Source organism: Phocoena sinus, chromosome X (genome assembly GCF_008692025.1).
Source record: "Phocoena sinus isolate mPhoSin1 chromosome X, mPhoSin1.pri, whole genome shotgun sequence".
NCBI lineage: Eukaryota > Metazoa > Chordata > Mammalia > Artiodactyla > Phocoenidae > Phocoena > Phocoena sinus.
In genome coordinates, this window is record NC_045784.1 from 30,343,188 (window position 1) to 30,359,996 (window position 16,809).

The 16,809-nt window shown below is 48.0% G+C and overlaps 1 protein-coding gene and 1 pseudogene across 1 annotated transcript; both read right to left on the reverse strand.

The window, feature by feature from the left end:
• Positions 1–3,270: 3,270 nt before the first annotated feature.
• LOC116747791 lies at positions 3,271–4,298 on the reverse strand (annotated as a pseudogene).
• Positions 4,299–6,168: 1,870 nt separating this feature from the next.
• On the reverse strand, positions 6,169–15,345 carry LOC116747042 (melanoma-associated antigen B4-like). Its single transcript, XM_032618874.1, has 4 exons — positions 14,300–15,345; positions 11,845–12,057; positions 11,339–11,389; positions 6,169–6,322 (listed from the first exon to the last, which is right to left on the reverse strand). The coding sequence occupies exons 1-4, from the start codon at positions 15,343–15,345 to the stop codon at positions 6,169–6,171; spliced, it is 1,464 nt and encodes a 487-aa protein (XP_032474765.1).
• Positions 15,346–16,809: the final 1,464 nt, after the last annotated feature.

A 16,809-nucleotide genomic window follows, 5' to 3' on the forward strand; every position in this document is an offset into this window, starting at 1 on the left:
ATTTAATTTATCTTACATTCCTGAATAATCTAAGCAAATCCAGGTGTATGACTTCCACTTTTACAAGAAGAAACATGAGAAGGATTTAGGCAAACCACAAATTGACGATCTTTCCCTTATTTATAGTCTTTCTTTCAGCCTTTATTGATTAAATATAAGGTACCTACTGTATACTATGCACTATGCTCAGACTACAACCCCAAATAAAAGAAAATATGAGCTTTTTTTTTTTTTTTTTTTTGCGGTACGCGGGCCTCTCACTGTTGTGGCCTCTCCCGTTGCGGAGCACAGGCAGGCTCGGGACGCGCAGGCTCAGCGGCCATGGCTCACGGGCCCAGCCGCTCCGCGGCATGTGGGACCTTCCCGGACAGGGGCACGACCCCGTGTCCCCTGCATCGGCAGGCAATTCCTACTGCAGAAATATGAAAGAGCCCATTATGGAGGTAGACATGCTGAAGGTTGTCAACAAAATGTACAGGGAACAATTCCCTGAGATCCTAAGGAGAGCCACTGAGCACATTGGTTTTTAATGAGGTTCCTTACCTCCATGAGAGCTCTGGGAGGAAGTGAGTATGACGCGTCATGTCACCGTGCCTAAGTGACATAGCCTCAGGTCTGACAACAGGGACAGTGCTCTATGTGGTCCCCTTCTTTCTGGGAGAGATCCTTTCATTGTCAGTCAGTGTCATCATGTTGACTCCTGTTAGGAACTGGGTACCCTTCCTCTGCTGAATGAGGCCTCCTCCATCAGTCCAAGGACTTTAAGTTCCTGAAACCATCCTCCTTCAGGCAATAAGGGGTGAACTTAGTCTGAAAGCCCTGTCTGTTGCCTCCCCAGGCCAATTACAGACGCGGGACTTTCTAAGGATGTATCTGTAACTGGGTAGTTGGTTGCCACACTCCTCATACAGGACTTTTACTTTGACACTGTCACGCCTGGGATTCCACTCTCTGCTGAACAGCCAGCCTATAAACCAAGGTCCTCCCCTCCCTGACACCCCCCAGGCAGAAGTCAGGGGGCACTTGACCCTGCCAGCTCTTGCCTATGCCTCCCAGGACCTATGCCTCCCAGGGCTACACTTAGCAGAGGAGGGGCTGAGTGTAGCCCTGACAGTGGTGGACTGAGTGGTCCCCACGTCCACAGACAGGGTCTTCACTATGACTCTGCACACTTCCTGGGACTCCATTCTCTGCTGATCTAAGGCTGAGGGCTCTGCTGATCCCCAGAGTCCCCACCTTCCCGTGACCTGAGTTGAAAGTGTTAGTCACAAGCAGCCAGGACTGTTCTGGACCTCAGGGGGCTGCCAAAGGGGATGGGACTTTATGGGATCCTACTGTTCTGGCTGGGTCTTTATTCAGGTTTATCACTGTCATTTCTGTGAGAGACTCACACTCTCTCCTCTACCAACCTGAGAACTCTGCCCTTAGACAAATTTCTTATGGCCCCAAGAAGCCTGAAGAATAAGTGAGGGTACGGTTAGCCTAACAGGTCTGCCTGAGACCCTCTGTGTCTGATAGCAGACAGGACTGGTGTCCCAATGACCACCCCCCCAATATTCTGGGCTTTGGTCTCCTCAGTCCTCCTACACGGGGCCCTCATCCTGCTTTCTGTCTCTTGGATTAAAGCCTGCTTAGGAAATTCCACATCTCTGCAAACTCTTGAGCAGTTTTCCCTCTGCAAACCTTACAGAGAATGGGTCCCTGGCCCAGGAGTAATGTGAGATGGGGAAGCTGTAGCACAAGGCAGGAGTCCCAGAACAGGTGGTGGTAGCCTGTCAGGGAAAAAAGCACACTGATCTATTCTATCTCATCAGCCAGATGAAGATTCCCACGTCACTTCTGTTCTGATAGATTTACTTTCTACAGGGGATGATTTTGAGAGCCCCTAGTCTTTTGAGGTTATCTAACATCGCAAATGTAGATGCTTATACTGTCACCGAATATTGTCTCTTTCATTTATTTATTTATACCTCTCAAATATTTTGGTATTCTTACTGCTCTGGCTACGTGTTCCAATCCAGTAGTTTGAGCACAAGGCCATTCTTTTTATCACCTAAGACAAAGTTTGAAGTACCGAGAAAACAACTGAAATAAAAGACACAGGATGTGTCTCAGGGTAGGAGGAGTAGAACAGTACGAGCTCTACGGTAATCTAGACCAGGAGTCTAGTCCCACCCCTGTCATTTACTAGCCTTATGAAATTTGGCACATTACCAAACTCTAACTCTATGAGCCTCAGGATCTTCGCTGTGAAGCGAGTTTGATAAGACCTGTCTTGTAGGACTGGTGGAATATAGGTAATGTATGGAAAGCATCTGTCACTGTGCCTGTCTCGTATTGAGATGTTAGGGAATGGCAGTTATTACTATGATTATCTTGACCTCAGACGTTACCATCAATCCAGCTGGGATTTTTTTTTTTTTTTTTTTTTACATCTAAGATATGTCAGAGAATATGCAGCATTCTAGCCGGAAAAAAATCCTCCCAATCAGCCAAAATTCCGCTTTTAACAATGAAAACTACGGAATATGTTCTCTCCACCCTCTCTTTACCCTGCTTTTTTACCTGCTCTTCTTGAAGTAGAGAGTATCTCACCCTTTTCCATACAATAATAGCTTCTCTGAGAAACTGTAATTGCATGGGCAGAGGCTAGGACTTTTTTGATTAAACATCCCCAGTACGAGCACAGAGACTTCTTAAGAGCAGATGCTCAGTTAATGTTTGTGTAAAATAAGAGTCATGAACAAATCATTTGCTATAATTTGTATTCTCAAACATTCTTGAAAACCATAGGCAAATCCAGTATATATCTTTTAAATTTACAAAAGAAAGACTAAATGGAGTAAGGCAAACCAAAAATTGATCAACTTTGACTTTAGCTCTCTGTCTGTCTTATCTACCTTATCTCTCCATCTAGCTACCTAGCTATATCTTCTGATCCTATTTTAGCGTGGTGTTCTTCCATGTTTCCAAGGATATTCTTATCCTAAAGTGATGTTATTCTTGTTCTGGACCACAAAAGTGATTTAAGGATTTCCAATTCGTATTTCAAAAAACAAAATTCTTACTCCTAAATCTGACAAACAGCAATAAGTGTGTGATCCATGTCATTCATATACTTATATTCTGAATCTAAATAAACTTTCTGTTGAAAGGAACACCAATTAAAAATGCAGGAAAAAAGTCAACAGGTTATTTAAGCATATCAGGAACACTGGTTAACAGGCTTTTCCTACCACAAAGTGAAGAATGGGTGGGCTTCAGACCTCACTAGGGGTGTGAGGAGAGGCTGGATGTGGCCCTGGAACGCACACGGCAGTGGCAGTAGTGCCAGCCCTGGCTGCAGCCCTGGCTCGGGCTCTCTCTCCCTCATCTCTCAAAGCCTCTTCATTGTGGGGTGGGAGGGCAGTGGGGACCGTATCATGGATCTTGGCCAGAACCTCCAGCACTTTCATCTTGCTGGTTTCAGCGTGGGCTCTCGGGCCCCACAGGAACTCAGAGCATGGCGGATCGCTGCTGGGCACCTGGCGGTACTCCAGGCACCTTTCCTGCACCAAATCTTCTGTGATAACCTTCCTGGGCTCCACCAAGATGAAGTGCCTCCTCCCATCAAAAACACCCAAAATATTCAGGAATTCCCAGATCTCCTCCTCAGAGGCGCGGTCGCCATGCAAGAAGATCACACCGAGGAGAGGCATCAGGGGCCCATTCTTCCGAAACCGCCCGCCACTGCTCCGACGCCCATCATCGGTGAGATCTAGCTTGCCGACCAGGGCATAGGAATGACTGTTGGGCTTGACTTCCTTCAATTCTAGGCCAAAGACCAGCTCCATGCACTCGGAGGCTCTCCTGGGGATCTCAGGGAAGTGCTCCCTATACCTTTTGTTGACAATCTTCAGCTTTTCTCCCTTTTTAATGGGCTGCTTTATCTTATATTTATACAGCATGAACTGCACCAACATCCCTGCCTTCCTGGTTACAAGATCCTTTCCAGGATCACTGGAGGTTGAGGCCTGGGAGGAATTTTTACTTTCCTCAACTTGGCCCTTGGCACGTACATCATATCCTGGGCATGAAACCCCTGCAGCACGAGAGCTAGTGGCTGGGGCTCCCTGAGGCTCCTGGCGAGTGCCAGCAGCAGCGGAGCTCTGGGGAGTACCCTGAGAAACAGAAGCGGGTGAGGAAGTGGTCTCTTCTACCCCTGCTGTGGTGGCCTGAGCATTAAGACCTTGGGTCTCACCTCTGTTACGGCGGCGTTCCTCACGAGCACGGAGCTTACTCTTCTGACCACGAGGCATGGTGGCTATGGTCAGGGACAGCAGACAGGAGTGTGGGCCAATGACAGGTGATTTGGACACCTGGAGGCTGGAGAATGAGGTGACATGAGCACCTTAAAGTGGGGAGATTCCACCTTGGCTTTATCAAAGGCTGCCTCTGCAAGTTTCCTTGAGGGCACTGCTCTGGGAACCCACAAGGCTCCTGTTTTCCCGGTCAGCCTGTCCTCCCAGAATCCCATAGAGGAACCACAGAGGCCTTAGAGTTTTACTCTGCATCCTATCAGCCCTGCCTTGGATTTACTCAGGTGACAACAGGTGCTGGCAGTGGGGTCCTCTCGGTTCATCTTCAATATTATCATGTCAGGTCTCGGCAGAGCCTGGGCACCCTCCCCGCTGCTACTCTTCAGCTGACACCTCAAACCTCCCTGCGATCCAGGAGAAGGAAGTGAAGGGGTGCCTCAGTCCACCTCCCTGCCAGGGGACACCAGAGCTGCGAGCTCAGTAGGGTCCCTCCTATCCTGAGTTCGTTGCGATCATCATTCGAGGTCCTCACCTTGGCTCCTTAAAAGGCTTGGAACCACTCTCCATTTGCTGACTGGTGGATGCACCTTCAGACTGAGGACCTCACCTCTCTTAGACGTGATATAAAGAAGTGAGCAGACGCTCTACCTGACAGTCCTTCCCAGAGATGTCTTGGGCTGAAATCCAAGGGTTGGGCTGGACACTTTGAGTCCTCACTCGGGTTCCTCAGTTGGGCTCCTGGTAGAGAAGCTCAACTTTTGCCTGAATGATGCCTATATGATAGTAAGAGCCAACCAGCCTGTGTCCCAATAGGAGGAAGTGAAGATGACCGTATCTAACTAAACGTGGTCTCCCAAGAATGAAAGCTGTTGCAGGCAGGTTGAAGTCCTTGTGGTCCCACACAAGATCCCAATTCAAGGTCTAAATGTGCCTCCTGATAGGGTCTAAGATTTCTCCCTCTGCTGACATGGGACCACTCTCCTCAGACCAAGACCCTTATTTCCCTGTTCGCCTGTAGTGGGAACTGATGGGCATTTCTGCCTGACATCTATGCTTGAGGTCTCCCAGGGATGCTAATAGTGAGGATTCTTTGTGGCCTGAATGCTTTCATGTGGGACATCCCCACAGTCCTCAAGGCTCTCACCATGACACCTGGCATAACCTGAAATCCTCCCTTGCCGACCCGAGGCTGCCCCCTTTGACCTGGTCTCTCACCTCCCTGAGATGTCCTGGGAATAAGTGAATGCAACTCATGTCAAAATACCCAATTCTCCCAAGCCTGAAAACAGGGCTGGTGCGTTATGCTGCCCCGTTTCTTGTGGGAGGGGCCCCCATCCTCACTCGGTGTCACAACCATGAATGCTGTTGAGGACTAGGTCCCTTTGCTGAATTGGGCTTATTCCATTAGACCAAGGCTCTCACCTCCCTGAGACCATCTCCAGAGGAGATGAGGGGGCACCACAGCCTGCCAGCTCCGCCCGGAACCTCCTCTCCTGAGTTTGGGAGTCATGAGGTAGCCCTCATTTCCCTCCGTCACTGGAGGGGAATTTAGGTCACTCAACATCTGTCTACCTTGCTAGGGCCTCCTAGAGCTGAGAGCAGGGGCACTGCTCAGTGTGGCCCGCTTTGGGGGCCGAGGTCTGCTCACTAGCACTCAAGGCCCTCATCTAGGACTTAGATCTTCTCCATTTGTAGAATCAGCGCTACTCTCACAGACCAAGGCCTTCTGCCTGAGACATCCTAGGCCGAATTCAGCCCGATAGCTCTGCTGGGGCCTCCAAGAACAAGATCGCAGGGGTGGGATGCAGGTGGGTCACCTTTGTTATGGGGGGAGGGGGGAGGGAAGGTCCCGCAGGCTACACTCAGGTCCTCACCGTGGCTCCGGACGAGTCCTGAAAACCCACGCTTGGCTGAACAACCGCCGCGGCTCCCGGTCAGGCTCCTCGCTTCTGAAGCGGAAGTCGGGGGGGAGCCGCATCCGGCGCGGCGTGGGGTCTCCGAGGGGTGACGGCAGGGGCAGGACTCTGCGGGGACACCCACTGGTCAGGGGTCAGGGGTCAGCGGTCCCTGCGTCCTGCTGGTGCCGTCTATCAGAGCCTGGGAACCCCTCCCTCTATGGTCCCGAGTCCTCCAGCCTCCAAACAAAGCCCTCACCTCCCCGAGGCCCTAGCTGGGGGAAGTCAGGGAGCTGAAATTCATAGAGCAAGCCAGTAGGTTAGAAACTCAGATGTTATAGTCTTGAGTCCAAGGTCTGTATAGCAGGGCAGGCATACTGGAAACTCAGGCGGGGTTTCTGTGTTGCAGTCCTTTTTTTTTAATATTTATATATTTATTTTGGCTGCGCCGGGTCCTCGTTGTGGCATGCGGGATCTTTAGTCGCGGCATGGGAACTCTTACTTGCAGCATGCATGCGGGATCTAGTTCCCTGACCAGGGATCGAACCGGGGCCCCCGGAATTGGGAGCACGGAGTCTTAGCCACTGGACCACCAGGGAAGTCCCTGTGTTGCAGTCTTGAGGCTGAAATCCTTCAGGAAACCTCAGTCCTTGGTCTTGGGGCCCTCCACTGATTGCACGAGGCCCAGTCACACTATGGGTGGTAATCTGCTTTACTCAAAGCCTACAGATGGAACTATTAATCGCATCTAAAAAATACCTTCACAGTGGACATCCAGACTGATAACTGACTAAACAACTGTGCAGCACAGCCGAGCTAAGATGGCATACAAAATTAAGAGGTGGGAATGATAGGGAGGAATCTAGACTTGGAAATACGATGCTGCCACTAACTGGGACAAAGAATACAGGAAGAGGACGAATGAGGTTGGGGAAAAAAATCATGTGTTTATATTTTTTCACACTGACTTTGAGATATCCTTGAATCAGTCATCGTTGGATTTATGTTTAAAGCTTCGTGGGTAGGTCAGGGCTTGGGATAATAGATCTGGAAGTTAGCAGCAGATAGTTTGCAGTTAGAACTGGAGGAGTGGATGAAGTTACCTGGGGATAGTGGTGGGGAGGAAAAAAAAATAGTGGACCAGATATGGTAACTTGGGGAGCACCAGTTCCCCAAGGGGTGACGGAAAAGAAGTCCATTGAGGAGGCAGAGAAAAAACAGGTTGAGAGGTAGAAGAACCAGGACAGGGCAGTGTCTTAAAAACTGTAGCAGACAGTGCTGTGCTCGCCAAACCCAATTCTATATTCCTTCTTCTCAGGCACACGGAAAGCTCCATTTTTCAGACCCCTTGAGGCTAACCGAGGATTTATGACCGGTTTCAGCCAATGAAATGGGAGAAGCAGTGATGGGTTTGGCTGAATCAGAGAAGAGCCCTTTAGAGACTCTCTGTCCACTCTCCCCTGCCTCAGTGAATAGGTAAGCCCCAGAGAAAACCCCCAAATGCCCCCTCCCTCCCCCATACCCACTGAACATGTAGTGTGGTTGAGAAATAAACCTTTGTTGTGGTAAAACACTGAGATTTCAGGATTAATTTGACACTCTAACATAACCTAGCTTATCTTGACTAATACAGAAGCCAAGGCAGTAGAATATTCTGCAAAGGAGAGAACAGTCACAACAGTCTCACACGCATCAGTGTTCCTGAAAAGAGACCTCTTCCATGGATTCCCAAATGTGGAATAATTAAGCCAATAAGTCCAAACAATTTAGGGGGTCTCTCAATCATAACAGTCTGACAGGGAACCTGCATTGTCTTTTGGCTTTAGCAAACAAATGTGCTCATCAGGTCAATAAAATGTAGAGTTAACTTGAATTGGACATTGACATCACAACACATATACACATTACAGTGGACTAGTCTTGTGGTTTGGCTTGAACTCTTGAGGTGATGACATAAATTCTGATTGAATTATCTTTGCCTTAGTTCTCCATTTATGTTTTGCAAAAAGAGTGTTCTTAGTATTTCCCCTTCGTACAAGAGACCCCAATTTATAAACAACTTTCTCCTATATATTTAGTTACGAAGTTGATTGTTTAGCGTTCTGGGTGCCCTCTCCCAAGTGGAAAGAAACGATAAAGGATGATTAGCTTCCCAGGCCATATCCCACCACCTACAGTGCAGCCAGACTAGACATGCACATTATTCCAGGACATAATTATGACTTATGTTATTGATTCTACTCAATGAGAAGCAAACTAAATGTCATTTTACATAAGGCACAACAATAGAGTCAAGCAGGAAGCTGTGCCAGATATATATGCATTATACTTGAAAAAGGAGAATACCAAATTCCAAAAGTACGTTGATGTAAACTAAAGGAGGTCCAACTGGCCTAAATGCACACATCTAATCATAGATTCCACATATCTGTATAAATAAAAATGAAATCTCTGATGAGACTAGTAATTATGACATAAAATGTTCCAGCTAGAAAACATTAAGCTAAAAAAATCACTTAAAAACTATAAAATAGGGCTTCCCTGGTGGCGCAGTGGTTGAGAGTCCGCCTGCCGATGCAGGGGACACGGGTTCGTGCCCCGGTCTGGGAGGATCCCACATGCCGCGGAGCGGCTGGGCCCGTGAGCCATGGCCGCTGAGCCTGCGCGTCCGGAGCCTGTCCTCCGCAACGGGAGAGGCCACAACAGTGAGAGGCCCGCGTAACGCATAAAAAAAAAAAAAAAAAAAAAAAAAAACTATAAAATATACATGAAAACAATGCTTTGATTAGGCAGCATTTCCAATGTATTACGGTCCTTCTTCCACATATTACTCTCAAATGAGATCATCACAATCTCTTTTCTTCTCAGATTTATAGAAATTACATTAAGAGGTATCCTTGGATACCAAACAATCCTTAAATCTCACTTAGTCCAAGATGTGGTCAAAGCTGAGTTCCTCAGTTCTTCACTGCTTAGCTATTTACTAATGATAAAACATAAAATCTCTCTCTTTTGAATTACCTCATTTATCCTATACAAATGGGGAGTGAAGTATTAAGGCTAATAAATTTTTCTGATAACCATGGCTTGTATTTAAACATTAATACTTTTTATTGACCTAATTAATATTAATGGAAATCATCCGATAGTGCTTTAGGGCCTACAGATGTGACAGATTCCCTCTCAGAAGGTTAGTATTTCTACATTGTAGTTTTTAAGTGTTAAGGTTATCTATAGGGCCCATATTCTTCCTGTATTAAATGTCAATTAATCCTTCAATGAAAACTCAGCAAAATGCTTTGATAATAAAATAATAGTTAACACATATATAACGCTTATGAATTCGTGGGCACCGTGCTGAATGCCCTACACTTAATTCTCAGAATAATCTTATAGTTAGGTATTACTATCATCACAATTTTACAGATAAGAAAAGAGGCACAAAGAGGTTACGGAATTTACCCAAGATTACACAACTAGTAAATGGTAGCGCTGGGATTGAAAGACCGGGTGTCTGGCTCCAGAATCTCATGCTCTTACGAACTACATATTGCCTTTCTAGGTGGTGTGAGATAAACATGCTCCAGAACTATGTTGAAACTCATGAACTATCAGGAACTTATCCTCTGATATAAAATTTCTCTTTATCAATCCACCAGCTGGAGAGAGAACAGTCTATAGGTAATCTTTTTGTTTTCATTCTGTAGGAGAAATAATCATGCGTCACTTCACTCTTCTTTTGTAAATTATTTGCTTATTTTTCCCATTTTAAAGGCTTCCCTAACGTCTGTAATTAGAATTTCCCATGCCTTTTGAAGTTTATTTTTCTTAACCTTAAAAGTATTTTTAGGAATAGTATGTGCTCCCTGTGGAAGACAAAGAACATAAAAAATTAAAATATGAACTGCTAGCCCTTGATGTACTTATTAGTAAACTTCCACTGCCCAATGAAGAGCCACAAAACTTAGCATCCTAACACAACAACTGTTTGTTCTCACAGATCTACAGGTTGGCTGAGGGGCTCTACTTCACGCTGTAGCTTAGGACCAGAGGGCTGGCTGGGACCTTTTCTAACGGTGATGACAGCTTTAAAAAGTGAGGTGGGTCTTATAAGTGCTGTCACAGAAAGATCTTGCATTCACTTCCATTAAGTTACAAGAGCAAGTCACAGAACAACATGTACACTGTGGCCCCTGTGTGTTAAAAATTCAACACATTTTTGTAGCACATCTATGTACAAAGAAGCCTCAAATCAGCTTTAGAATGACACACACCAGACAGTTAATTGTGGTTACTTCTGAAAAGGGGGCTGAATTTTCGAGCAATGTTGTAAGGGGGGAGTTTGTGATTTAGGTGTGTAAGAAGTTTTTATAAGAAGAGTATATATGCTATGATTAGCTCTGTCATTAAAACATTTAAATGAGCCTAAGAGTAGAAATAGTAGTTGTGTATCACTCGGATTAAGTAACTGCTAACTGATGCAACAGAGAAAACCTGATATCTGAATGACTTAACACAACAAAAGTCTGTTTCTTGTGCACATAAAATCTGATGAAGGTTGGCAGAGGCTCACCGCTCACAGATGACTCCGAGATCCCGGCTATGTACATCACGTGGCTCCACACCTCAACACGGGCTCTCTCTGTTTGCTGCTGAATGGAAGAGAAAGCACAGAGGTGCCATACTGACTCCCTCGTGCCTTGGTCTGGAGGTGACCCTTCCTAATTACAAGTGGACTGGGAATATAGTCTCCCCAGGAACCCAGGGAGAGCAAGACAGGATGTGGATGAGGTTTGCAGTCTCCCATAAACTGGTGTATAGTATGTGCTCAATAAAGAGCGACTATTGCAATTGCTTATGACAACAACCCTCTTAGTTAGTTGGAGGAGTTTCTGAGAAGGCCAAATTTACCTTGAAATTCACCAATTTTTTTCTTGTGCATACTATGTAAGACGTGTTTTCAAATATAGGATCCCATCTAATTTCCAAAAGTACCCTGTACATCTCAGCAGAGAGGGCTTTCACCAGTACCTTTCTGCATTGCCAATTGCAATAACCTGTGTAATCTCAGTAGGCTGGAAATTTTCTCCTAACTTTTGGTTGCACGGTCAAAATCACAGCCACCCACCACCTGACTGAACATACCTGAACACCCGAACAGGTGCCATTAAGCATACTGAACAAACAGCATCTCCCCTGGGACAGACACAGACAAGAATTACTGGGAGGATGGTGAATTATTCTTCCTTGTTATTCAAAGCTAGCATGTCTGCCAAAGAACCATTTTCCACCTCCAAGAAGGACTCCAAGATGGGATTTTAGGAATTCAGCCTCAGCAGATGTTTGTTTACACAGTGATTTCCTTGGTCCCTCCTCCTTTACCACTTAGGAAGAAGGCTTTGGTTTTTGGACCCCTTAATTAAGTTCACTCATCAGTGTATGGATTCAGTGGCCAGATTCAAAGAAGACACTGCATTAAAATCCTACTGCAAATATCACGTTGTTTCAAACAAGGCCTCCCTAGCCTTGGGGTTATAAGCCAAGGCCCTGTAGAGTCCACACCAAATCAGAGTCTCGTCACCAGCAGGCTTGCAAACACCGAGAATGTGGTGGAGGCACCCAGTGGGGATGAGGAGGTGTGTAAACGTCACTGTCTGAAGTGAACAGATACATGGAAAGGGCAGCTGCTGTCCCAGGGGTCCACGGTGACGAACGGGATCTGCGGGGAGTCGGGATGCTCCGACTCAGGGGAGGGCAAGGCATATGGGCTGTCTGTTCCTCCGGGAGCTGAGTGCAGCCTCCAGAGGAAGATGCAGAGGAGAGCTGGCCAGCAGGTCAGCTTCCAGTCTGGACACAAGGGCACACTGGGGAAGACCCAGGGGCAGGGCGCTGTGATGCCGGAAAGTGCTGGGACTGGACACCCGTGCCGGGACCGGGGCAATCAGCTCTCAGGGAAGCCTGGGGCGAGGGGCAGGAGGATCCTAGGTAAACGAAGCCCACAGACAATCCCCAGATGGTGTCTGATTCTCGTGTTCACCTTCCTTCTTTAGGCCTGCTCTTAATATTTTGGCTACAAGTTCCTCTTTCTTATTGCCTGAGAGACGTCACGGAGCAGTGAAAGGAGAAATGGATTAAGAGACAGAAGGGCTGCCTCAGGCTGGGAGGAGTGGAACAGTACGGGCTCTGGAGGAATTCAGACTGGGCTGTACTCCCGGTTCTGTCACTTTACCAGTCCAGAGAATACTGCAAGTTCTTTGTCTGCCAAGTGGGTTTGATAAGCCTCATCTTATAGAACTGTCGGAACATATGTGATATATGTAAAGCACCTGGCACAGTGGCTGGCGATGTCTGGGTCTTTCGTGCATGGCAGTTATTACGATGCTTGTTTTCATACCAGAAGAGACTGGTCTTCTCTGTCCTAGAGATACCCTCATCTCTAGGAATTTTTCATTTTATCCAGGAGATGTCAGAGACTATGCGGGCCTCTAGGACAAAGAAAGCTGAATTAACCAAAGTGGTCCTTAGCAAGTAACCCTGAGCACATTTTCCCTATCAGAGAGTATGTTGTTTCATTTGTGGAGGCAGGGGTTTCACCAGGATGCAAATCAAACCTTATAGAATCTGTGTCAAGGACCAATAATTCCCCTGCCTCCCAAACCCGCGCCCCCCCCCCCCCACCGATTTTCACGTGTTTCATCACCACCAAAATCTGGGCCCATTTAGGAGTTCTGCCAGATTACACTCAAAACAAACAAATCTCATATATTAACGCATATATGTGGAATCTAGATAACTGGTACAGTTGAACCTCTTTGCAGGGTGGGAACAGAGACGCAGACATAGAGAACGGACACGTGGACACGGGGGAAGGGGGGGTGGGATGAATTGGGAGATTAGGATTGACCTATGTACACTACCATGTGACAAATAGATAGCTAGTGGGAATGTGCTGTACAGCACAGGGAGCTCAGCTTGGTGCTCTGTGACCACCTAGATGGGTGGGGGGAAGTCCAGCAGGGAGGGGATATATGTATACGTGGAGCTGATTCACTTCGTTGCACAGCAGAAACTAATACAACATTGTAAAGCAGTTACACTCCAATTAAAAAACCCCGATAACTAATTAATGGAGCGGGCTGGGGCTCCTCCAGCCCAGGGCACAGCGTGCCAGCACAGGGGCTTCTCAGCATCCCACCCCAAAGGAGACAATATGCATAAAACACCTGGTTTATTTGGGCACTGTGTTCACCTGCACCGGGGCAAAAGCACTGGACCCCTGCTCACCATTATCACAGCCTCATCTAGCCCGCCATGCAGCCAACTTAAAATTACCTCCCAAGGAGGGATTTGCAAAATAACCAAACCTCAAAGTGCTCTGGCTAAGAGAATTTATACTTCACTGCTCTCATCTGGACTCTCTCCCCACCATCCTCACTGGGTTTTTTCATCACACCACCTTCCTTATATAACAGCTGCTCTTATACACTCAACATCTACAGGCAGGTGCAAGGTCTTTTTTATCTTAGCATCATCACTACCAGCACAGAACCTTCCAAAGAGCAGATGCTCAATTACAGATGGGAATCAATGAGGCACTGGGTGAGGAATGTAATTTATTACTATCTAATTTTGTCGGCATTCTTGAATAAGCTAAGGACATCTAGGTGTATATCTTTGAATTTTACAAAGAGAAAGACAAAGGTGAATGAGACAAACCAAAATTTGACTAAACTTTACTTTTCATTTTAAAACCACAGCATTCTTTCACATTTCCAAGAAAATTCCTATTCCAAAGCCATATTATCTCAGTCCGGAACGCCAGAAAGATGCAAGGAGTTTTCACATCGTACTACACACTACCTAAACTCTTACGCTTAAACCTGATAAACAACAACAAATATGTGATCCATGTCATTTATAAACTTGGATTCTGAATCTAAAGAAACATTCTAGTAAAAGAAACAACATTTGAAAGATACTAGTGTAAAACAGGAACACAAAGAAGATATATATTATGATCTTTCCAGCCCCAGCTTAGCCTCTCACTACTGAAAAGGTTGGCAGCGTTGGTCAAACACAAAGTGAAGAAGCTGCCTCAGACCTCACTAAGGGTGGGAGGAACTGCTAGACATGACCTTGGAAGGCACACTGGCCTTGACACGAGTACCAGCCCTGGCTGCAGCTCTGGCTCGGGCTCGGGCTTGGGCTCTCTCTTCCTCATCTTTCAGAGCCTCCTCATAGAGATCTGGTAAGGCACTGGGGACGGTACCAGCCACCTTGGCCATGAACTCCAGGACTTTCATCTTGCTGGTTTCAGCGTGGGCTCTCCGGCCCCACAGGAGCTCACAGCACGGGAGATTGCCGTCGCGCACCTGACGATACACCAGGTACTTTTCTTGCACCAGATCTTCTGTGATAAGCTTCCTGGGCTCCCCAAAGATTATGTGACACCTTCCAACATAAACACCCAAACCATTCAGGAATTCCCAGACCTCCTCCTCAGAGGCGCGGTCGCCATGCACGAAGATCACACCGAGGACAAGCATCAGAAGCCCATTCTTCTGAAACCGCCCGCCACTGCTCTGACGCCCGTCGTCGCTGACATGTAGCTTGCTGACAAGGGCATAGGAATCACCACCCGGCTTGACTTCCTTCAACTCAAGACCAAAGACCAGCTGAACGCACTCAGCAACTCTCCTGAGGATCTCAGGGAACTTCCTCTTGTACCTTTTGTTCACAAGCTTCAGCAAGTCTGCCTTTATAACGGGCTCTTCCATTGTATACTTCTCCAGCAGGAATTGTATCAACATTCCCACCTTCTTGATCAGAGGATCTCTCTGAAAGCTCTCACCGGAGGCTGAGGCCTGGGAGGAATTTTCCCTTGCCTTAACCCGGCCCTTGGCACGCACATCAGATCCTGGGCCTGAAACCCCTGCATCACAAGAGCTAGTGGCTGGGGCTCCCTGAGGCTCCTGGCGAGTGCCAGCAGCAGGGGAGCTCGGGGGAGTACCCCGAGAAAGAGAAGAGGGGGACGAGGGCGACTCTTCTCTCTGTGCTGCAGTGGCCTGAGCACCCCCGAGATTCTGGGTCTCCCTCCGGGCCTGGCGGCGCTTCTCACGGGCACGGAGCTTACTCTTCTGCCCCCGAGGCATGACTATGGGCAGGGACAGCAAGCGGGGGAGTGGGCAGGAGAGCAGGTGATGCTGGAACCTGGAGGAGGGAAGGTGAGAGGGTGTGAGCACCTTCAGCAGGGAGGTCCCACCCTGACTTGAAGAACGCCGCTCTGCACGTTTCCTTGAGGGCACTGCTCTAGGAACCACTAGGCTCTTGTTCTTGGTCAGCCTGTCCCCTGAGAACCCAGCGTATGAAGCGAGAGTGAGTGAGCCTCAGGCTACAGCCTGCCAGCCCTGCCTGTGGCTGACGGCGGTGACCACGGATCCTGGTAGGGTAGGCCCTCTCTGGGTTCCAAGGGTCCCTTTCGTTCACAAACAGGATTGCCACATCGACTCTTGGTAGGGCCGGGGCCTCTTTCCTGTGCTGCTCTAAAGGTGACACCTCAAAGCTCCCCTGGGGCCCACGAGAAAGGAACTGCGTCATGGACACTGTCGGGGTGCACAGCGCTGACAGTTGTGTGGGGCCTGCTCTGTCCTGAACTCGTTGGTCCTCAACCATTCAGCGTCCTCATCTTGTCGATACCAAGGGTCTGGGACCCCTCCTGCTGCCCCTGGTGTGGCACCTTCAGACGAAGGATCTTGTCTCCCTTAGAAATGATACAAAGAAATGAGGAGCCTCCACCTGACAACCATGCTCTGGGCCTTCAAGGGCTGAGCAGAGGCCTGGGCAGGACTCTTTATTATGCCTTTGATTCGGTGGAAGGGGGGTCGTCATTCACAGTCCCCACTGGGTCTCCTGGGAGGATCTGGGGGCGCCTTTCTCTCTTGACTTGAGGACATTTCCTCCCAGTAAGGCCCACAGCTCCCTGAGACCGAACAGTGGAAGTGAGGATGGCCTTACCTGGCCACAGCGCCCCTAGTCTCCAGAGGCTGAAAGCCGCAACAGGCAGGCTGAGGCCCCATAACGTGTGGTCCTCCCTCACGGTCCCCATTTCTCACTCAGGGGAGGGTCTACGGTTCCTCCCTCTGCTGACCCATCACACCAAGATGCTGACTTCCCTGTGAGTTCCGAGTGGGGAATTGATGGGCACTTCTGCCTCACATCTGTTTGGGTTTGGGATTCCTCCCTCCACTGACCCGAATCTACATGCCTCAGGCCAAAGCACTCACCTCCTTGAGTAGCTAGAAGAGAAGTCGGGGGCTCCGCATCCCGGCTACCTTATCTGGGGACTCCCAGGTCTGAGAGCAGGGCTGCTGATTTTTGCAGTTCCCTGTTTTCACGAGAGGTCTGCTTACTAACACTGATGGGCCTACCTCTGCTTCTTTTAGGGCCAAGTCTCCTCCCTAAGCTTAATGGGGTTGCCTTATCTATCTATCCATCCATCCATCCATCCATCCATCCAACTACCTGTTGTTTTACATTTCACACCCATTACGCATTTACTTCGTAAGTGGTAGTTTGTATCTCTTAATTGTCCTCACCTAATTTCTCTCCTCCCCCCA

Excerpts from the sequence above, each read along its gene's own strand:
- LOC116747042 (XM_032618874.1), bottom strand. The coding sequence starts at position 15,345 with ATGCCTCGGGGGCAGAAGAGTAAGCTCCGTGCCCGTGAGAAGCGCCGC. Across the intron at positions 11,390-11,844 it reads GTATCTGTTCACTTCAGACA|GGGAGATGCTGTTTGTTCAG; the intron begins GTGACGTTTACA and ends TGTCTGTCCCAG. Across the intron at positions 6,323-11,338 it reads GCACCTGTTCGGGTGTTCAG|AGTCCTGCCCCTGCCGTCAC; the intron begins GTATGTTCAGTC and ends GTGTCCCCGCAG.